Source organism: Mobula birostris, chromosome 26 (assembly GCF_030028105.1).
Source record: "Mobula birostris isolate sMobBir1 chromosome 26, sMobBir1.hap1, whole genome shotgun sequence".
In the NCBI taxonomy this organism is placed as follows: domain Eukaryota; kingdom Metazoa; phylum Chordata; class Chondrichthyes; order Myliobatiformes; family Myliobatidae; genus Mobula; species Mobula birostris.
The window spans coordinates 34,037,444-34,061,784 of record NC_092395.1 but is presented as its reverse complement, the minus strand read 5'-3'; the positions used below and the strand labels follow the sequence as shown (position 1 = coordinate 34,061,784).

Sequence of the window (24,341 nt, the reverse complement as noted above, 5' to 3'; positions counted from 1 at the left end):
AACAACGGACAATTCGTATCGCGGCTCAGAGTAGCAGCAAACGGCCAGCAATATTCAGCCGGACAGAAGACGACAAAAACAAACAACGACAGACAATATGTATTGTGGCTCTGAGCAGCGGCAAACGGCCTGCAATACTCAGCCAGACACAAAATGACAAAAACAAACAATGACAGTCCATTCGTATCTCGACTCCGGGTAGCACGTGAAGCGGCAAACGGCCAGCAAAACTCAGATGGACGGCAGGCTCTCGACTCGACTCAGGAACTGCGGACGGCAGTCTCTTAACTCAACCCAGGAACAGCGGATAACAGGCTCTCGTCTCAACCCAGGAACTGCGGACAGCAGGCTCTTAACTCAACCCAGGAACAGCAGATGACAGGCTCTCAACTCGATTCATTCTTGGCGGCCCGAAACCAGCGTAGCCGTACTGCTGAGGTGACGAACCAGCAGCGAGTAGATGTAAGCTGGAGTTTTTATGCTGCCGGTTCGAATAAGGATCAGGTGCCCTAATCAAGGAGCCCAGTGGAACAGGGGGAAAAGGAAATTAACTGAAATGAGGAGTCAACGGACCGGACCGTGACACTACAAGAGGCAAAAGCAAATTTCAGGTAATTTACATTTTTTGTACGAGTTAGTTTAAACACTTTTAATTGTTTTAAGTATTTTATATTTATATATTTGTATTTTACTTTTAAAAATACTGTTAAACTTTTAAAATTGTATAATAATTAATTGTGTTTGAATACCAGAGAGATTTAAATTATTTGACAGCATTTCTGCCTGACATGGCTGAACCTGCTGTGAAAGCATTTCTACTGGGAGTTATAAATGGAATGCCATACACTATACAAGATCTCCTTGGTGGGTTGGAACAAAAATCACTAAGAAAGTTCTCAAGTATTCTTAGAATAGCAGGGTGAGAAGGAATTCAATTCTCAAAATTAAGAGAATTTTGAGAATTAAAACAATCTAGGAGTCATCATTTTCCCATTTAAAGGCAAAAAGTCAAGCTTAATCTGATAAAAGTAATGTGAATGATATTCTTGTGCTGAGAATCAGAGAAGTAAAACTAAGAAATCCAGAACAATTCACTACATAATGTAACTGAAGTTTTGTCAGATTACGTAGCCTCATTGGGTAAATGTGTGCTCTCAAATATGCTTCTTGGGATCTGGGAATACATTAACTTTTATACTTTTCAGTTATTTGATTTACTATTGTTCCACGCAAAATTTTGCTTGAAATGTTTTCACACACGGGTAAATTTTATTTCAAGATGTCTTAATGCCATTAAAATAGCATTGCTGATCACTGTAACAATACCTGTCATATTAAGAGCACAATCTTCAATGTTCAATGAAGAAACTTGATGAGTTTCTCTTTGCAATCTCACACCATATTGGCATAGCATTCTTTACTAATGCAACGCAAGTTCCTGTAGTTGCTGCTATTTAGCAGAGAAGTCCAGTCCTTTCAGCCAGCTCATAAAGGAACATAACTCAAGTAACCTTCCCAGCTAGTAGGGAGTGTTGTTAATGAGTAAATTAATAGATGCTGCAATCATAATCAGAGGAAGATGGGTCAGTGGCAGGTGAAGAAAAAATCTACCCACAGAAGACATGTTCTCTGTGTTTACCACCTACAAAGATCTCCAAAATTACAACCAGACACTACTGGCAAGAGGTGCCAGCGAGGTGTCTGTAAGGATATAATGCAGTCTATGAAAGCTAACATTTTAGGGTATTCTGCAGTAGCTGCTGCCTGGAAATGATTCAGAGTCTGGAAGGCTGAGAGTGACCATGATCTTGAGCTCAAATGTAAGTCAATCACAGCACAGTCAGAAGGAGATTGGATTAGTGAAACCTTGTCTTTATGTGCAGAAACAAGAATGAGTGAAGTTGCAAATCTCACAGATGACTTCACATATTACAATGCTGCTACAGCTCTATCCCCCCCCCCAACAAAAAATGTGAAAATGTAAAACTTGCCAAAAGCTATAGCAACACAGGAGCAGCCCCTCAGCAATCATGTCAATGCCAATCTTTGTGTATCTATATTAATCCCATTTACCACCATTTGGTTCATGGCCTATCATGCAAAGGTTGGTGTTGTGGATAGTGTAGAGGATTGTCAAAGATTGCAGAGAGACATTGATAGGATGCAGAAATGGGCTGAGAAGTGGCAGATGGAGTTCAACCCGGAGAAGTGTGAGGTGGTACACTTTGGAAGGACAAACTCCAAGGCAGAGTACAAAGTAAATGGCAGGATACTTGGTAGTGTGGAGGAGCAGAGGGATCTGGGGGTACATGTCCACAGATTCCTGAAAGTTGCCTCACAGGTAGATAGGGTAGTTAAGAAAGCTTATGGGGTGTTAGCTTTCATAAGTCGAGGAACAGAGTTTAAGAGTCGCGGAGTAATGATGCAGCTCTATAAAACTCTGGTTAGGCCACACTTGGAATACTGTGTCCAGTTCTGGTCACCTCAGTATAGGAAGGATGTGGAAGCATTGGAAAGGGTACAGAAGAGATTTACGAGGATGCTGCCTGGTTTAGAGAGTATGCATTATGATCAGAGATTAAGGGAGCTAGGGCTTTACTCTTTGGAGAGAAGGAGGATGAGAGGAGACATGATAGAGGTGTACAAGATAATAAGAGGAATAGATAGAGTGGATAGGCAGCGCCTCTTCCCCAGGGCACCACTGCTCAATACAAGAGGACATGGCTTTAAGGTAAGGGGTGGGAAGTTCAGGGGGGATATTAGAGGAAGGTTTTTTACTCAGAGAGTGGTTGGTGCATGAAATGCACTGCCTGAGTCAGTGGTGGAGGCAGATACACTAGTGAAATTTAAGAGACTGCTAGACAGGTATATGGAGGAAATTAAGGTGGGGGGGGGTTATATGAGAGGTAGGGTTTAAGGGTTGGCACAACATTGTGGGCCCAAGGGCCTGTACTGTGCTGTACTATTCTATGTTCTATGCCTCTGTGATTCAAGTGTTGGCCTAGATACTTTTTAAATGTGTGAGCCTTTGCCTCCACTATTTTTTCAGGTTGTGTGTTCTGGATTGCAACCACCTGGTAGGTGGGAAAATTCTTTTCCCGATCCTCTCTAATGCTCCAACTGCTCACTTACACCAATGCCCTCTGGTTATATACAGTAAGATACTATTCTATAGGGCTAAGCTATGTATCTTATCTAGACTCTCATAATTTGGTGCACCTCTATCAGGTTCTCTCCCCTCGTTAAGCAGCTCCATTGGAAAGAAGTCTAGTCTAGCCTACCCAGACTTCCCTCATAACATCCTGGTAGAATCTCCTCTCTACCCTCTCCATTGCAATCATGTCCTTTCTTTACTGCAGAAACCAGAATTACACCCAATATTTAGCTGTGGCCTAATGTTTTAAAAGTAGCCAGGAAATGAATTTTCTGATAGACAAAGAAATGTGAGTGAAATAGATCTATTCTGAGAAAAGCAGGTTTTCAATTGCACATAGCTCTTTTCCTTGGCCTTGTGTTTGAACGGATTTTGAGGAGACTGGTTTCCTGTACTCTCAACGGATACCTGGTCACACCAGTTCCGAACATCAGAAGCCTATATATTGTGTAGATCCACATAATTTAGAATGAACATATACTTCAAGCTGTGAACACTGTTGAACTTAATTTTGCAATACAGATACCAGATAGAAATTGAGGAACAACCCAGATCTACAGCACAGGACCTGGTTCCCTTGACACGACAAAAAATTCCTAGGTCTCAACCCACATTCTCTAAAAGCATTCAAGAAAATAGATTGCACAGGAGAATGTCAAAGAACCCAAGAGAATTTTGATAACAGAAAGTGATTAGAATGTTCTTCATAGAGGATTAAAAGCTGAAATATTATATTTAATAGCTTAACACTAAACTAAACAGTAATATTCAACATGAAAAATTCAGATCTATCAATAAATTCTCATATAGACACCACAATAATAAAACAAAAATTAAATCCAGGTAATCTCATATTCAATATAACCCTCCTCAGCTAATTAGATTAAAACATTGGATTTACAATGATTTTTCACGATTGCAACATTAATGCAGTCTAGCTTCAACAGACAAAATTGCCCATGGTCAAAGAGCTATGAGTGGGTGTTAAGGAGCACCTTAAAAGGAAGGGGGTTTACAGAGTGAAAGCTGTAGCCAGCCAAGCAAGAATGCACAGTAAAGTGGCTGTAAATAAGTCTACACAAATTGTCAATAGATGTGTATATTCTTGGTGATTATACATAAGGAAAGAAATGATTGCTTTAATAAACTGTGCCCAAAGAAAATTATTACTTTACCATAATAACTAACTTACGTGTCCATTCACATTCGAATAAGTAACATTAGGGTTAGAGCTATGATTGATTTAATACTGTATCAGATCTACAGACTTCATGGTTGATTTAATATTAGTGAGTGACCTAACAACTATTCAGTGATCCGAAACAATCCAACTTTTTTGCCTATCAGTTACATATTGTTCAATTTAAAATGGCACCGAGGAAGCTTTTGTCATACTATACAGCATGGGGTTTTTGACATGGCCAGTTACTGAACTAAATATTTCAGAACGTTGCCGTGGTCACCAGCGCCACCTTATTTAGGATTTGGCTTACTTCTATTCTACTTAGTTGTCACAACTAGCAAGCTGCTGATCACTTTGAAAGCCATATGTCTAAGTTTCACAGAAATATCAATATAGTATCTTTGTGAGGACCACAAATAGGAAACTGAATAATCAAGAACTCTCCCTTTTCTTTGTTAGAAAACTTGGAGCACAACACTCTCTATCACCAAGGACATCTTCAAGACGTGGTGCCTCAAGAAGGCAATATCTATCATAAAGGGCATGCCTTCTTCTCATTACTACTACTAGGGAAGACACAGAACAGCTGAAGACCCATACCCACCAATTCAGAAACAGCTTGTTCCCCTCCACTGACAGATTTCTAAATAGTCCATGAATATTATCTCATGCATAGAAACATAGAAAACCTACAGCACAATACAGGCCCTTCAGCCCAAAAAGATGTGCCGAACATGATGATTACCTAGGGTTACCCATAGCCCTCTATTTGTCTAAGCTCCATGTACCTATCCAGGAGTCTCTTAAAAAACCCTATCGTATCCACCTCCACCACTGTCGCCGGCAGCCCATTCCACGCACTCACCACTCTGCGTAAAAAACTTACCCTTGACATATCCTCTGCACCTACTTCCAAGCACCTCAAAACTCTGCCCTCTCATGCTAGCCATCTCAGCCCTGGGAAAAAAAGCCTCTGACTATCCACACGATCAATACCTCACATCATCTTTTACACCTCTATCAGGTCACCTCTCATTCTCCGTCGTTCCAAGGAGAAAAGGCAGAGTTCACTCAACCTATTCTCATAAAGGCATGCTCCCCAATCCAGGCAACATCCTTGTAAATCTCCTCTGCACCCTTTCTACGGTTTCCATGTCCTTCCTGTAGTGGGGCAACCAAAACTGAGCACAGTACTCCAAGTGGGGTCTGACCAGGGTCCTATACAGCTGCAACATTACTTCTTGACTCGTAAGTGCAATCCCACGGTTGATGAAGGCAAATACACCAAATGCCTTCTTAACTACAGAGTCAACCTGCGTAGCAGCTGAGTGTCCTATGGACTTGAACCCCAAGATCCCTCTGATCTCCACACCGCCAAGAGTCCTACCATTAATACTATATTCTGCCATCATATTTGACCTACCAAAGTGAACCACCTCACACTTATCTGGGTTGAACTCCATCTGCCACTTCTCAGCCCAGTTCTGCATCCTATCAATGTCCCTCTGTAACCTCTGACAGCCCTCCACACTATCCACAACACCCCCAACCTTTGTGTCATCAGCAAATTTACTAACCCTTCCCTCTACTTCCTCATCCAGGTCATTTATAAAAATCCTGAAGAGTAGGGGTCCCAGAACAGATCCCTGAGGCACACCACTGTTCACTGACTTCCATGCAGAATATGACCCGTCTACAACCACTCTTTGCCTTCTGTGGACAAGCCTGTCTGGATCCACAAAGCAATGTCCCCTTGGATCCCATGCCTCCTTACTTTCTCAATAAGCCTTGCATGGGATACCTTATCAAATGCCTTACTGAAATCCATATACACTGCATCTACTGCTCTACCTTTTTCAATGTGTTTAGTCACATCCTCAAAAAATTCAGTCAGGCTTGTAAGGCACGACCTGCCTTTGACAAAGCCATGTTGACTATTCCTAATCATATTATGCCTCTCCAAATGTTCATAAATCCTGTCTCTCAGGATCTTCTCCATCAACTTATGAACCACTGAAGTGACTCACTGGTCTATAATTTCCGGGGCTATCTCTACTCCCTTTCTTGAATAAGGGAACAGCATCTACAACCCTCTAATCCTCCGGAACCTCTTCCATCCCTATTGATGATGCAAAGATCATTGCCAGAAGCTCAGCAATCTCCTCTCTCACCTCCCCCAGTAGCCTGGGGTATATCTTGTCCAGTCCTGGTGACTTAACCAAGTTGATGCTTTCCAAAAGCCCCAGCACATCCTCTTCCTTAATATCTACATGCTCAAGCTTTTCAATGCACTGTAAGTCATCCCGACAATCGCCAAGATCCTTTTCCGTAGTGAATACTTAAGCAAAGTATTTATTAAGTACCTCTGCTGTCTCCTCTGGTTCCATACACACTTTTCCACTGTCACACTTGATTGGTCCTATTCTCTCACGTCTTATCCTCTTGCTCTTCACATACTTGTAGAATGCCTTGGGGTTTTCCTTAATTTTGTCCACCAAGACCTTCTCATGACCCCTTCTGGCTCTCATAATTTCATTCTTAAGCTCCTTCCTGCTAGCCTTCTATCATTACCTAGTTTTTTCAACCTTTCGTAAGCTTTTCTTTTCTTCCTGAATAAATTTTCAACAGCCTTTGTACACCACAGTTCCTGTACCCTACCATCCTTTCTCTGTTTCATGGGACTGTACCTATGCAGAACCCCATGCAAATATCCCTGAAAGATTGTCACTTTTTTCCGTACATTTCCCTGCGCCTGTTTCCAATTTATTCTTCCAAGTTCCAGCCTGATAGTCTGATATTTCCCCTTATTCCAATTAAACACTTTCCTAACTTGTCTGCTCCTATCCCTCTCCAACGCTCTGGTAAAGGAGATAGAATTGTGATCACTACCTCCAAAATGCTCTCCCGCTGAGAGACCTGACACCTGAACACCTGATGCACTCTTTATTATTTTAAAAAATTAGACATTTTATGTCTTTGCACTGCACTGCCCGCACAAAACAACAAATTTCACAAAATAAGACAGCCATAATAAACCTGATCCATTATAAACTTCTATTACCCCTCCTCTGTGCTTCCCTTGTTCAAATTACTTGCAGTGGACCCCTAATCAAAGGCGATCAAAAATGACCAATCATTGCTGTCATTTGGGCTTGAGAAGAGTGTGCAATCCTACCGAATAGCTGTAAGATACTCATCTGGCAAAATAAAACCTAGGGAAAGTACTCACTCATGAAAATTATTCTTGTCAAAATTCTTCTAACAGTTGCAAAGTTTAAATCAGAAAATACAGCATCTCAACACTAGCCTAATTCAACTATTAAATTTTATTAAAATAAGCTATGCATCCACATCTTACTATCAATAATATTTCTAACTTTCTGATATTTCATGTCTACTGTTTTATTTATTTTTATCAATATGGGTGCAATAATTTACTGTGATATCTACTAAATACATGAACATTTTATGTTAAAAACTGGATCTACAATTATAGGCATTCCAAATCCTGTAGTTTGACTATCCGGCTACACATTTACTTTGGTTATGAAAACTTAACTTTCTGTTACAAAGTCCAAAACTACATAGGTGTACTTTATACTGCTCGATATGAGATGGATACATTCTCTACAAAGGAAAACATCCCTCTTCCCAAGTTGGGAGATACCAGAAAGTTGATGATCAAGTAAACAGAGACATGTCAATTTAATCAGATCAGAGCCAAGCTATCAACCCACTCCATGTTCTGATGAAACTTGCAATGCTTGTCACATTATAATCATGCCACCATTTATTACATTGGAACATTATAATAACACTACTTATTTAGCATTTGGCAACAGCTCTAACTTTCTAGGTCTAGGCCACAAAGCAGACCACACTGGCCAGTCAAGCAATGATGCCAGGCATTCTTCAAACATGGCTGGCTCAGAACATAGTATTCTGTTAAATCAGCCAGAAGGTTCCAGATTTCAATCATTAGGTATGTCACCTCAGGGCCACTTTGTTCCCAAGGAAATTTTGTTGCTCTGCCCATGACAGCAAGAAACTGCAAAGAATTGTGGACACAGCTCAGCACATCACAGAGACATATCTTTACAGCATGCCTGTACAGTCAGGTTTTAGATCTTGGGTAGGAGGTAGAAACGAGCAGTGCAGGTCGAGGGAACTATGAGGTTGGTGGCAGTGGATGTGAGATCTCTAGAGCTGATGACGTTTGTGATGGTGCTGGAGAAAATATCCCAATGGTTCTGACCGGGGATCTTTTTTAAGAGGTAAATAAGAGGAGGTGTCTGAGAGTTGCCACCTGGCCTCTGCAAGGTAGAGGTCAGTCCACCAGACTACCACAGTACCCTCTTTGTCAGTGGGTTTGATGGTGAAGTTTGGATTGGTGCAGAGAGAGTGGAGGGCAGTGAGTCCAGAGGGGTTAAGGTTTGAAGAAGAGAGAAGTGCTTTAGTCAAGTCGGTTGATGTCTTGGCAGCAATTAGAGATGAAAAGATATATAGCCTGGCAGTAAACCAGAGTGGGGTATCCAAAAAGAGAAGGAGGGTTACAGGTGGGAGAAAGGGGTGGGAAATCTGTGCCAAAGGAGTGGGCTTGAATCTGAGGTGGGGGCAAAAGGGGACAAAGATAAGGCCCTTGCTAAGGACAGAATGTTCCACTTCAAAGAGTGGAAGGTCAGAGGGAATGGTGAAAATGCAGATTAGAGCTGGGATCAGAGGGGGAAAGAGAGTTAGTGGCATCAGAGGAGAGGAGAGGGTTGGAGTGTTCAGGGAAGGTTGGGTGGGAGGAAGAAGATGGAGGTTTGAGAACCCAAAAGGTGACAGGGAGCCCAAGAGACCTGGTCGTGGCATAGTGGTGAGGGAAAGGGAGCCCAGGAGCTTAGTGGCAGTGAGAAAGGTCTCGGTTCAGAGGTGGAGGCGGCTGACATACAGGCTGGAGCCAGAACTGGAGCTAGAGGTCATGTAATTCTTGGTTTGAAAGTATACAGGGCCATCTGAACCAGAGGTGGAGACAGCAGGATTCGTGGACTGAAGGCGTTCAATCGAGGGCTCCCCTCCAAAAGCTACATGTAAACTTGTTGCTGCATCAGGAAGGCAGCCAACAAAATCAACAACCTCACCTAGTCCAAACACTCTCCCCTCCCTTTGCCCCCTTTGGACAAAAGATACGAAAGATTGAAATCATGCACTATCAGACTTGAGGTCAGTATTTATCCTGCTATTATAAGGCAATTGAACTGTTCCTTAGTAAAGAAAGATGGACTCTTAACCTCACAATCTACCTCTTTATGACCTTGCACCTTACTTTCTCTGTCACTGCAGCACTTTATTCTGTGTTTGTTTTCCCTTGTATGTTTTACATTACCTCAATGCCCTGTTACGATGAATTGATTTGTATTTCTACTGCACATCGGTGCATATGACAATAATAAACTAATTTACCAATTTCTGCAACTCTTCCTCCAAGTGGGCAAGACAATATGTTTATGATCTAATAAACATGCATAGGTATCAATTTTTATTTGATAGCTTATAAGTATCTACAACTCCACAAATGTAATATCATAAACAGCACAGCTACTCATAAAATATAAACATTAGTGAGCATAATGATAGATTAAGAACCACAAATTTACTAAATAATGTAAAAGATATGCATCCTAAGTAAAAGATGCAGACTCTCATACCCTACAAATGCAGACTTACCAAAAAAGCAGATTATTTATATTATTTGAAATTTTTCACATCAATTTTAAATTCATACATTCTAGCCAATCCCCAATAACTCTAGAATGCTCAATGATTGAATACAGAGAAGAATGTTCAATTTTGGTAGAATTCACAAAGCTACCATCCATGACTGAGCTAAGGGAATGACTTTCAAATGTGGCTGATGCTTAAAGGTAACCTAACTGCAAGAAAGCTAGACTTAACCACCTGTGACCAGTGTTGATAGACAGTGGCACAAATTTTAAGCAAGATGTCTTCCTGGGGAAGTGCCACATTGTAAGCTTTGCTGTAGGTGGTGGTTTCCAGGGTTACAAAGCCATCTATGCAATAATAGTGCTCAAATATTCTGTGTGGAACTAGAAATATAATGATACCCTTCAGATTAGATTGCTTTACACAGACTTGATCTGCTTTGCTACGAATCAGGCAAAATTGCCAATGGTCTTTTATACTCACAAAGTATATGTCTGTTACTGGAACTTCCTCATCATCTTCATCATCATCTGCTTCCTCAGAAGCATGGCTGGCTGCCTCCGAGATCTGGCTCACAGTGTCTGCTTCCAAAGTGATAGTAGAACTTGTACGTGCAGATGCTGAAGGAACTTCCCTGACATTAAAATGTATACAGGAATCAGAAGGCTTCCAATGTGAAAGAACTCATGAATGTTAATAGGTTTAACTTAACCCACTGAGAAACAGATTACCGATGCATGTGTATACAGACACTCAATTATTGGGACAGTGTGCCAATACATTAAAAAAATATTTATAGTTCTGGGAGCAGAGTATCAGTACACAGATAGAATGCAAAGTACTTTAAACAATGTTATTTTGTCATGTAGTACACAAATAGATCCTATGCTCACCAAGTCCCAACTATATCAAACACCTAGCTAAACCAATCACATTTTCCTGCTCACATCCTCATTAACTCCTCCCCTTTGCCTTACCACTAACCTACACTGGAGCAATTTACAGTAGACAATTAACTGAGCAACCAGCATGCCTTTGGAAACACAAGAGATTCTGTAGATGCTGGAAATCCAGAGCAACACACACAAAATGCTGGAGGAACTCAGCAGGTCAGGCAGCATGAACCCCAAAATGTCAACTGTTTATTCATTTCCACAGAAGCTGCGTGACCTGCAGAGTACCTGCAGCATTTTATATGCTTTGCTCAATATCCCTTTGGCATGTAGGAGGAAACTTCATTTTTAGAGCAACACGCAAAAGAGTTAGAGGAACTCAATGGTTCAGGCAGCATCTAAAGGTTTTTTTTGGAAGATAAGCTGTATTTGTCACATGTGCATTGAAACATACAGCAAAATGTGTCTCTTACATCAACAAGCAAAACAGTCTGAGGATGTGCTAGAGGCAGCTCGCAAGTGTCGTCAAGCTCCAGTGCCAACGTAGCATGCTTACAACTTACTACCCCTAACCATATGTCTTTTTTGGAATAGGGGAGAAAACTCATGCAGTTAGAGAGAACGTACAATCTCCTTACGGAGTGTGGCAGGAATTGAACCCGATCTTCTGATCACGGGTGCCGTAAAGTGTTAGACTGACCGTGACATTATTGCGCCACTGATGGAGGGAAATAGTCAATGTTTTGGGTTGAAACTTTTCATCAGGACTGATGCCTCCTATTTGCCTCCAATATCTCTTTGTCTCCAAACTTAATTTTCAGGCAAGCAGCCATTTTCTACTTATTACTTAAAAATATTTAGCTGCACTGCTTTTAAAAATTGGACGTTCTTCCAATTCCATTCATCTTTAAACATTTAAATTCACAAGTGCTCAAAGTTCAAGGTAAATTTATTATCAAAGTACATGTACATCACCATATATTATCCTGAGATTCATTTTCTTGTGGACATTCACAGTAAATAGAAATAAACATAGTACAGTCAATGAAAAACCGCACGGGAAGGAGACAAACAACCAATATGCAAAAGACAGCAAACTGTGCAAATACAACCAACCAACAACTAAACAACCAGAAAAACCACACAAATATACAAACAATAAATATTGAGAATAGTGGGTGGAGCTTAGGAGGATGATGGCACCCTAATGGCGACTCCCTATCCTGCATTTTGGGAAACAGCTTTATTTCTATCTTTGATATCCCTTTTTCCCCCTTTCAAGGTTCTTTTGAAGACACTGACCTGGAGTTACACGCTGACTTCGGTTCTTCGCGGAAATGGGACCCGTTCTCAGGGCCTCACAACCGGCCGCTTTTCGATATGCCAAGGACGCGGCCTAGAAGACTAGCGTGCTTTCAGGATGCCGGATTTTTTGTGGCTCTGGAGGCAGGCGGATCCAAGGCCAGTGGTGCCGCCTGATGTATCATGAGAATACATGGAAAATTGAAAGCAGCAGGCTGTCTGCTGGCTGTGTGCCCAGGGACACGAGTTATTTGGGCACAGAGCTCAGAAAAAATGACACAACAGACTTTTAACACCATAAATCAGCCAGTTGTTTGTTATGTCTCCCCTCTTGCTGTGAAACAGGGACACATCTTTTTCCCTTATTAGGGAGAGAGAGAGAGCCTGAGGTACGTCGAATACCGGGTGATGAGTAGTCTTTGGGGTCCTGCAAGTCTGTATCTTTATTGATGTTTTGCTGCACACTTGTGTGGTTGGTGGGGGGGGGGGGGTACCGATACTTGTTTGCTGGTGGGGGGGGGGGGGTCATTGCTTTGTTGCTGCTTGTGCATGAGAGGTGGGAATTTGGGGTTCCAACATTTAACTGCCATTCATTCTTTGGGGCAATCCTCTGTTTTTGTGGTTTTGTGGATGTTTGCGAAGAAAAAGAATTTCAGGATGTATATCTCTGACATTAAATGTACCTATTGAATACAAGCTGTAGAGTCCTTAAAAGAGAGTCCATCATTTGTCAAACAACAGGAATTCTGCAGATGCTGGAAATTCAAGCAACACACATCAAAGTTGCTGGTGAACGCAGCAGGCCAGGCAGCATCTCTAGGAAGAGGTGCAGTCGACATTTCAGGCCAAGACCCCTGACAAAGGGTCTCGGCCTGAAACGTCGACTGCACCTCTTCCTAGAGATGCTGCCTGGCCTGCTGTGTTCACCAGCAACTTTGATGTCCATCATTTGTCAAATCACTTTGTATTGGAGTGATTGAAGTTATCCCTTCCGGCTCAAGAGCCTGATGGTTGAGGGGGTAATAACTGTTCCTGAACTGGATAGTGTCAGATGAAATGATAACACCAAGGAATTTAAAGTTGCCGACTCCCTCCACCTCTATTCTCCTGATGAGGACTGGCATATGGACCTCCAGTTTTCTCCACCTGTAGTCAATAATCAGCTGCTTGGTTTTGCTGACATTCAGTGACAGATTGTTATTGTTGCATCATTCAGCCAGATTCTCAGCCTCCCTCCTTTATGCTGATTTGTCACCACCTTTGACTCAGCCACAACATTGGTGTTGCCAGCAAATTTAAATATGGCATTGAAGTTGTACTTTGCCTCACAGTTATAAGTATAAAGCAAGCAGAGGAGGGGGCTAAGCACACAGCCTTGTGGTGCACCTGTGCTGATGGTGATTGTGGAGATTTTGTTGCCAATCCAAACCGACTGGGGTCTACAAGTGAAGAACTTGAGGATCCAGTTGCACAGAGAGGTATTGAGCCCCAAGTCTTGGAGCTTATTGATTAGTTTCGGAGGGATGATAGTATGGAATGCAGAGCTACAGTAAATAAAGAGCATCCTGATATATGCACCTTCACTGTCCAGATGTTCCAGAGTTGAGTAGAGAGCTAATGAAATGGCATCTGCTGTTGACCTGTTGTTACTGTAGGCAAATTGGAGCAGACTCAAGTCACTTCTCAGGCAGGAGTTGATATGCTTCATCACCAACCTCTCAAAACACTTTATCACATTGGATGTAAGCGCTACTGGACAAGAGTCATTGAGACAGGTTACTATGCTCTTCTTGGGCACTGGCATAATTTGAAGCTTGCTTGAAACAGGCGGGTACCTCAGATTGCCAAAGCGAGAGGTTAAAGATATCAGTGAACACACCAGCCAGTTGACTAGTACAAGTCTTCAGTACTCAGCCAGTTACCTCATCTGGGTCGGATGCTTTCCGTGGGTTCACCCTACTGAAGAATACTTTCAAGTCAGCCTCAGAGACTGAAATTACAGGTTAGTTGTGGACCATGTGAATTAAGTTGCCTTCATGTTTTAATGGTCAAAGTGGGTATAAGAGGCATTGAGCTCTTCTGGGAGCAAAACCTCACGTCTCTTGGTTTCACTTTGTAGGAGCTGATAGCATTCTAGCCCTGCCACAGCTGTCAAGCATCTGTCAGCGACTGAAGTTTGGTTTGGAATTGCCACTTTGCATGTCAGACAGCTTTCCAGAGGTCCTTCCTCGACCTCTTGTATTTTACTTGATCGCCAGTCCTGAATGCCACTAATCTGGCCCTCATCAGATTGCATATTGCTTGGTTCTTGGGGAAGACTCTGAATGATTTTGAGGGGACACACTCACCCATGAGTGCCTTTGAAAAGTTCATGACAACAGTGGCATATTTGTTCAGATCCTCTGATGATTCTAGCCACTTCTTTGGCCCCTGCAACACCTCTTTGTTGTCCTTACCTCTGCAGCCTTTTTCTTTAGCCTCTGCCTGTATGCAGGTAGAAGGAGGACAGCCAGATGATCAGATTTCCCAAAATGCAGTCTAGGATCGGACAGTAGGCATTGTTAATCGTAGAACAGCATGATCAAGTGGGTTAGATCCCCTGGTGCTCCAGGTGATATGTTGATGGTAACTGGGCAGAGATTTCTTCAGACAAACCTAATTGAAGTCCCTGACAATGATTCGAAAGGCACTGGCATTTCTTTTTTACTAATTGCAGCACCCAAGCACTTGTTTAACATCAGACTTTGGTGGTACGCAAACTGCAGTCAGGATTATAGACAAGAACTCCCTTGGTAAGTAGAACAGACAGTACTTAATCATTAGGTGTTCTAGGTTGTAAGAACAATAGTGCGACAAGACCACTGTGTGCAAACTCCACTAAGAGTTTATCGTGAAACACAGAGCCCCACCTCTTGCCTTCTCTGAATGTTCTGCAGATCAATCCATTCGGTAGATTGAGAACCCCTTGGGTTGAACTGCCAAATCTAGTGTATTTTGAGTAAGCAATGTCTCCGTGAGACCCCAGATGTTGCATCCGTTCATTTCCCTCCAATACAGCAATCTTGCCTTTAGGTCCTGAATCTTGTTCTCCAATGACTGTACATTTGCTAGCAAGGAACTGGGTAGAGCAAGATACTAGGTACTCTGAGTAGCAAACAAAAAAAAACTGAAGTTGAGCTAAGTTTAGACAAACAAACTACAAAATAGTTTGGGGGACCACTTCGTCAAGCAACTTCACTCTGACTGTCACAAAAGGCGGGATTTCCTGTGGCCACCCATTTCAATTCGATTTCCCATTCCCATTCCAACATGTCAGTTCATGGCCTCCTCTATTGTCGTGATGAGGCCATTCTCAGGTTGGAAGTTCAACACCTCGTATTCCATCTAGACAGACTCAACTTGAAGGTGTGAACAGAGATTTCTTTAACTTCTAGTAATTTCTCCCCCTCCCCTTCTCTCTTTTTCCAATCCCCATTCTGGCTCCCGAGTCCTTCTCTGCTCCTCACCTGCCTATTATCTCACCCAATGCCGCTCCTCCTTTCTTGTCTCCCGTAGTTCACACTCACCTTCTCCTTCTTCAGCCCTTTATCTCTTCTACCTATCACCTACCAGTTTATACTCATCTCCCTTCCCCCACTTTCTTATTCTGGCTTTTTTCTCCTTCCTTTCCAGTCCTGAGGGGTCTTAGTCTGAAAAGTTAACGGTTTATTCCTCTCCATAAATGCTTCATATCGCAAGAAGCTTCATACCAGCACTTTATGAGCAGCATTTCTGTCTCACGATGCACCAAGTTTACAGCATGGAGTGAATTAAGAAAGTCCATTTCTTGCCTTCCGGCCAATCAGGAGTGACTTCCTTTTCCACTTACAATTCATGATCACATTAGTTTGTTTTGGTATCCACAGGGAAGAAACAATTTTTGCACTATTCCTCTTTGCACTTGGACGAAATCCATACTCATACAATTTCCAAAAAATTTTCATCTGGTTGGTCAATGAGCTGAAAAGTATTCCATGTTTGTGATGAAATAGCAATCTGCCATTCCTATTAACCTTAATTACTGTTATTTTTTATGAATGACAATTATAAATAACGCACTCAGATATCCTGAGTAATAAGACACTAACGTTTTTTCTTCCTCCTCTTCTGTTCCTTCCTCCAGTGTAGTTTCAGACTCAATTCCAGACTTGGCTTCCAATTCAACCGTGACCTGCTGCAAACTTGCTTCCACTGCCGCCTCATCATTGGATCTAGAGGTAGACAAATCACTTAAAATAGGAACATGCAACACAATTCTGGTGGATTACCAAACACAAGAATATGTGAATATTTACAAGAGGCAATATTTGATTAAAAATGTATTCTTGTATCCTCTCTTTTCCATCAACACAGCTGGTACTGAGCTGGAACAATTCTATGAAAGTCAATAAATTTTAGTTTCTGGATGCAAGATGGGGCACTATGCGACGGAATGCGCTTTGGCATCTTTTTCTCACCATCAAAATTTCTGCTAAAAAAACAAATACATGGAACAAATCATCTGTTGACGCTTCTGCAAGGTGGTGATGGATAAGTGCTGTGAAAATGATCTCAGCAACAATCAATGCCTTTGGAAGAGGAGGACATGAAAAACAGAACTACTTCATCGTTTTGCCAGCACATCACAAATATATACTGCTGATGGGTAGTTAAGTAAAAAGACTACTTGAGTGTTTAAATAGTCACTGCCAAATAGAAAACTACGCAAATAACTCTGTTCACAGTATAAAGAGGAAAGTGTCACTGCACACATGCTAAAGGGGAGGTAGATAAATGGCCTGTCCTGTATACTCCGAAATTTTATTATATAAAGGGCAAGAAAGCTCATTTATGGTTCTTTCTTCAATTTAAGATTATTTCAGGAAGTATGTACTTCCGACTTCCTTTCTAAACAAGGACAACATCTGGATGGCATCTAGGCTTGACAAAACACCTTAGTGAAGCCTGCATGTGACATTATATTGGAAACCTGTGTGAATATATACAGTTATGTTTTGAGAGTAGTGCTACCCTTATCTTGTTAATGTATGGGTATGAATTGATAAAGGATTAATACCATTTATTTCTCAATCCACTACTGTGCTAATTGATGTCCGTACCCAGCCCAGCCCTGATGTCAGACCCAGTACACAGCACTTGTAGAGATATTATTCCATAATATTACTACAAATTGAGGTACTGTATCCCAAATACAATAACAGCGTGGAAGGATGCATATACTCATTTTACAGATTCTGCTACACAATCATGTGGAATGAGATGGAGCCAAGGAGATAACTGCTCTGCATCATGGTGTGGTGGTAAATTCCTACAGTGAATTACCATGCATCTCAGAACATTGTACGGAGAAATTCAAGATGGTTAGTACATATAAAAGTATGCTTCACTTACGTCATCTTTAAATGGCTAATTGCACAACACATGCCCCTAACTCTTTCACAAAACCAATTGCTTAATGACAGCATCCCTTTCTCACTCATCACAGCTTTAGAACTTTTTAGCAATTCGCAAAATTCAGAGATCACACACGCCACCACCATTAACTCCAATAATTATGCCACGGCAACAACCAAAATAGAAAATATTGAAAATAATAGATTCTGTCTGATCTCCATGAGTGAAACAATAACCTTCGATGAGAATGGGAAGGAGCGAGAATACATATTGGCAGAAAATAAGGGTGTGAGATGGGAAGAGAGCTGAGAAAAAAAAAAAGATCTATAGTGAACTGGAAGGCAGAAGTGAAATAATGATTAATGGGGAGAAAGTGAACAAAGATGATAATTGAAGGTACAAGCAGAACAAAAGGACAGGATGAAGAAAGTGTACATACACAAAGAGGAATTCTGAAAATGTTGGTTTCAATCATCTTAGATAATCAACATTGATATGTAAGCCCAGTGTTTTATCAGAATATAAGGTGCTGCCTTCTAGTGCCAATGTTACTTTTATAGAAGATAGGCAGCCAAGGAAAAAAACATTAGAGTAAGAGTAAGATGAAGGACTAAAAGGCGATTGGAAGACCAACTAAATATTATCATGAGCTCCTCCTCACTAACCATTTTCATTTGTCTGCTGGTCTGGCTATAGCAGATGATCACAAATCATCTAACCCTCGTTGAAGGGTAAAGCAGGATGCCTCCCAAGCAATGAAGACATCTAAAATGCATCCTCAGTGCCCTAAAGACAATTACCACATAGATCATATAGTCTCTCAGCTATCATTATTAAAGCACTTGAGCTGCATCAAGATGGGCTTCAAAAGCCAAGGAAGTTGGAGATAGCAATCATCATGTGCAGAGCAGAAGGCAAAATACTGCAAATACAACGAGAATGAGAATAAAAATTCAGAGTCAACTACAGATTGGACTTGAGTTCAGGATTCTAAATGGGAACACAATGTATTGTGGAAATGTAGCTTATTTCTTCCTTTGAAGAACCATTATCCTCATAAGTCAAAGTCAAAGTAAATTTAGTATCAACGTACTTGTATATCACAATATACAATCCAGAGACTCATTTTCTTGTGGGCATGCACAGTGGATCTAAGAACTAATGGAACCAATGAAAGACCACACCCAATAGGATGGATAAACCACCAATGTGCAAAAGACAACAAACTGAGCAAACACAGAGAAAAATAAGTAAATAAATAAATAAGCATTAAATATCGAGAACATGAAATGAAGAGTCATTGAAATTGAGTCCATAGGTTATGGGAACAGTTCAGTGATGGGGCATGTGAAGTTGAGAGAAGTTAACCCCTCTGGTTCAACAGCCTGATGGATGAGGGGTAATAACTGTACCTGAACCTATTATAATTATTATAAATACATTTATATTCTAGATGTAACTAGATGAAGGAATCTTAAATTATATCCTGTTACAGCCCAAATCCCTGGATCATTGATCAAGTAATGCTACCACTGTGCTATTGTAGCAGATTAAATGATTTTAATGTGTCCTCACTGAACTCATCTAAACAATAGAAGTGCTTAATAGAATGCAGTCAGTCATACAAGTATCAGCAATACAATGCCCAGACATAAAACATATAACTTAGAAATCTACAGCACATTACAGGCCCTTCGGCCCATAATGTTGTGCAGACATGTCCATAAATTAGCAACTTAACAGATAAAATTTAAAAAATAACACTTATAGAAAGAAAATCAGCAAGTTCGATTCTCACCCAATATCCTGCACTGAGGAAAGTGTAGTTTTCCTAAACAAATTTAAAAAAGAACAATAACCATAATAGATCGGCCATAAACAATAAAAATAATAATACAAGCCAAGGATGAGGACGTGACAATATAAACATGTAATGCTCATGTTACTAAATGATTTGAGACCATGCAAAATAAATAATGTAACATTTTGACAGAATGCAGCATTGCAATCCTAAGTTTACATCTTAAGAGGTTTAGCATTACAGAAATAACGTTAACCTAAGGGGTGTTAGACATACTTATTTTAAGTGTAGTGGAAAAAAGGAAAGATGGGAATTTAAACAGTAACACATTCAAAAACTAAAAAAGGTAAAGTAAAAATTGCTACCTTTACCTTCAAGTTCTTTCACTTGCTCTCAAAACCTCTCCACCTTTTCCTTCACTTTCTCCATTGAGGCGCCATACAACCTAACTCTTCAACCAAAAGTTTGATCAGATGCCGTAATTCGGCTTGATCAAAGATTTATTTCATAATGCTTCTGTGAAGCATCTTGGGATGACTTATTAGATGAATGCAGTACATAAATGGGAGTATTATTTTAAATGAAAACATCAACTAGCACAGCAGAAAATTTGTAAGTATATTACAAAATGTTAGGTAGGTATGGGACATCGCCAGCTTTCAGACATGATTGTACAGAATTTGGCCAGACCTGGGTCTTTACAGATAGACATCTTAGACATCTATAACCTTCTTGCAATCAAATAATAAACACAGGATTTTGTGGGTCTTAAATAAATTATTAAATCTTGTCTCAGACATATAGAACATTTTTATATTGATAACTGTTTGCTGCATAATGTGCATTATAAAGTCTTAAAATGAAAGTTAGTCTAGCAATAACTTCCAAGGCTACTGTGACATTGATGATCTACAATGAACAAACAATACATCAAATTTTTAAATTATGCTGAGTTGATTTCAATAAACTTGAAACGAACAAATACTCTTGCCAATACGACACCAACTAATTCTGATTGAATTTTTACTTGGGTTCAAGACATCAGTTCTTAGTACTGAATTCAGAAAAATGACTGGAGTGGTGTGTGGCAAGGAAGATAAACAGTCAGCATATGATGACGTTCCTGGTCGCCACAACATATATTTCAGTTTGGCCGAAAAAAATAAAAGAAAATGTCCAAAGACCAAAAATACATTGTGTTTCACCAATAATATTCTATACTGGCAATGAGTATAAACTATGTAGAATTTATACTTACATGTCACCTGATTTGAAAATGATGCACTCAGTGTTTTTGAGATGCACTGATCAGTAGCAGATAGTAAAGACAAGGCATGCACTGCTAGGTTTTAATAAGGTAATATGATTTTAAATGTGTATGTGCTGTTATTATTTCAATTTAGTTGTATTATGGAGATGAAAACTTATTTTTAAGTAATCAAAAATATACTATATTAGAGAACACTAAGGAAAAATGAGAAAGCATCCCACATTGAATCCAAACTAAAATCCAAAAAAAATCATGTAATAGAAAGAAGAAACTAAAAAGTGTGAATAGTGGGATCAGCAGATTGCTTCCTTGGCATGTCAATCTGTTTGCATTCAGAACAATGAGAAGTGATTACCTGAGAAGGCATAAGAAGCTTGTTGATACAAAATGAATATTTCCCAATAAAGTCATGGGGGTGGGTTAGTGGGTAGTACATCTACACCTAAACAACTAAATAATTAATCATAGCTCCAGCTCACATTACCATAGTTATTGTTCCCCTATTCTTGCAGGGCCTGCATGCAAACTGTGCAGGAGGGAACACAATTCCTGATGGGGTGCTGCTGGGGGATGGGGAAAGGGGGCCGGAGGGTTCGCATACAGGAAATCCAAATTCTTGCACAGGTACAGTATGCTCTCTCATATGTTACCTGTGCAGTCAATTGTATCTCACAGTCATTTCATTTGGGTGACAGGAAGAGCAAAGGACAGAGGCCTGTGTGCATTTAGAGGAATAGATACATTGCTTTGTGTGAGTAGGGAGGGAATATCTCACACTAGTGTGCTTGGGCAAGGGAAGGAATGTGTATGGTAGGATGGACTGGGAGAAGGTGAGGTTTGAAAGTATAGTGTGGAAATTATAGAAGTTAGGTTTATATAAAGAAAAATAGCATGTGAGTTTTCTTCAGAGCTCACTTTGTAAACTGGTTGAGGTTCTGTACTCCGCCCCCCATACAAAATTATTATATGCACATTATTTTTCAAAACGTATTTTTAATTCTCAGCATTTCTTAAGTGTTGGAAGCAAAGCTTAATATTTTAGCTCTACGTTAGGTTCCTCTCTTCCTTTTGATTTGAAACGCCTCAAACAGGTCTCTAACCCGATAGCTAAATATACCTTACGTATTTGGTTTCAATTCAGAAAATTTTTTGATTTTAACCAATTTGGGCTAGCGATTCCTATTTTAGGTAACATATTTTTTCCTCCCTCTTTCACAGATCGTGCTTTTCAAATTTGAAAGACTAAGGATATTTCACGGTTTTTGGATTTATTTTTAGATGGTTCCCTTATGTCTTTTGAACAATTATCTAATAAATATAATTTATCAAGAGTACATTTTTTTAGATATCTACAAGTTAGAAATTTCCTAACCTTCTTCCTTTCCAATGCTTCCTCCTACATATATTTTAGATACTATAATTAACCTTAATCCATGTCAGAAAGGTGTAACGGCTATTATTTATAATATTATTATGAAACTTAGGAAAGCTCCATTTGATAAGATTAGGGTAGATTGGGAACAGGAATTGGGTTCTATCATTTCTGTGGATGACTGGGGGCAGATTTTACAATTAGTCAATACTTCCTCTATCTGTGCTAAACATTCCCTAATTCAATTTTAAGTTGTTTTTAGAGCACATTTGTCCAAAGATAAATTAGCTCACTTTTATTCTCATATTAATCCTTTTTGTGATAGATGTCCGGGGCAGATAGCCTCTTTAACTCATATGTTTTGGTCTTGTCCTACTCTGGAAACTTTTTGGAGAGACATTTTTAATATTATCTCAAAGGTATTGAATATAGATATCTCTCCTCACCCTATTACTGCTTTCTTTGGATTACCTAAAATTTCCAGTAATCTTTCTCCTTCAGCCCGTAGAATGATTGCATTTCTTACTTTAATGGCGAAAAGATGTATCTTACAACATTGGAAAGAGCTTAATGCTCCAACTACCTTTTTTTGGTTTTCTCAGACAATATTATGCTTGAATTTGGAGAAAATTAGAAGCAATCTCTATGATTCCTCACTTAAATTTGAACAGACCTGGAGATCTTTTATTCAATATTTTCATTTAATGTAATTTTTTTTCTTCTCTTTTTTGCTCCATATTTATATTCCCTTCTTATTTTTTTTTACTGTTTTTAATGGAGGTCAGGTTTGAGGATGTGATTTTAAGTTCTTTAACTCTACTTGGTTCCAAGTTAGCCCATTGCTTTGCTTTGCTTTTAGTTTAGTTGCATGGTGGGTTTTTTTGGGTTTTTTTTTTCCTTTTCTCTATTGATATATATATATATATATATATATATATATATATATATATATAAATTAGTATACTATTATGTTACCTTATTATGTTATGTTTAAATTATACTGTTTGTATCATTTTTTATCTGTATTAATATCTCCTGTAATTTTATTATATTCTAACAGTGTATTAGTGCCTATATGGCTTACCTTTTTGTATACTTATTCAATAAAAAGATTTAAAAAGAAAGAAAGAAAATTTTGGTTAGCCTGGAATTAAATCACAGGTTTAATCAGTTTGGGAAATACAGCTCTTTTCAGGTTTTGGTTGATTGCCTAATTTGCATTAAATGATAGGTTGACATGATCCATTGTGTATACATGTGTAATTGGTAAATTTTATTTCAGAAGTTATTCTATAGAATTAGTAATGTACTATTTTTGCTGTAATTGTTACACTGCTGTGCTGCCATAAAATTTTCAATTACCTATCTATTCTCATCCTATACCTTTTACAAATAATACACATAAAACATATGTTTAAGAAATGAATGATCATTTGGCCAGATATATATTGGAAATCCCAAAATATCCCATCTGGCCCACCTCAGCATCCAGCATGAAAAATTTGGAGCAGTCCATCTGAAAAAGTATCAGCACAGAAGGTAGCTATGAAAATAATACAAGCACTCCCCCACCCCAGTCGACAACACGTGAAGTAATCTGGCCAAATTGCTGTAATCCAAAGCAAAATGCAGTAGCTGGATACCAAATAGTTGAATTTATAGCTAGGACACAGGCTGAAAGCATTGACTTTGCAATATGAAGCATGCAATGTAAAGCACTTTGATCCTCTGAAGCTCTAATTCTTGATTAGAAGATCAGAAAACATGGGATTTATTTATGAATAAATGAACAAAACTATTTGGTCTATCTAGGACAAGTAAAAAAAATCTTTAGATTCACATACATGTGTGGCGAAATCTGGAAGAATAAGGAACAGTTCAGCCTCTATCATCAATATTGAAGCTATTCAGTAGTCAAATTCTGCAGGGAATTCTCAGTTGAATTATACAAGGTTTGTTGCATTTTACTGTTTTAAAGAGTAAAACAAGTCAAGCTTTCCAGATGAAGGAAAATTGTAATTATGTGAGAGTGAGCAGCCAGTGCCAGTGTTAGAATAGGGAGTTCAGGCTTTGGCAAGTAGAGGCAGAAGCTGTAGGTTATTTTTTTGTTCAATTTTTTTTCTTTCTTTCTTGTTGCACAGTTTTAAATGTGGGGAAGACAGGCTGGATAGTGGAATGTTTCTCTTGCAGAATGTAGCATGGCAAGGAGACATCCAGTGTCCCTGAT

The 24,341-nt window shown here is 39.7% G+C and overlaps 1 protein-coding gene across 9 annotated transcripts in view; it reads right to left on the bottom strand.

Annotated features, from left to right (window-relative positions):
* LOC140188322 (phosphatidylinositol 4-phosphate 5-kinase type-1 gamma-like) overlaps positions 1-24,341 on the bottom strand; it is a 178,990-nt gene that overhangs the window by 29,440 nt on the left and 125,209 nt on the right. For 8 of the 9 annotated variants that reach the window (XM_072244452.1, XM_072244455.1, XM_072244446.1 and 5 more), the window contains exons 14-16: positions 19,470-19,502; positions 16,366-16,488; positions 10,527-10,677 (exon numbers count right to left, since the gene is read on the bottom strand). In XM_072244452.1, the coding sequence (XP_072100553.1) occupies positions 10,527-10,677; positions 16,366-16,488; positions 19,470-19,502 (307 nt within the window). The remainder of the gene's footprint in view (positions 1-10,526; positions 10,678-16,365; positions 16,489-19,469; positions 19,503-24,341) is intronic. The other variant, XM_072244447.1, reaches the window with a different exon arrangement.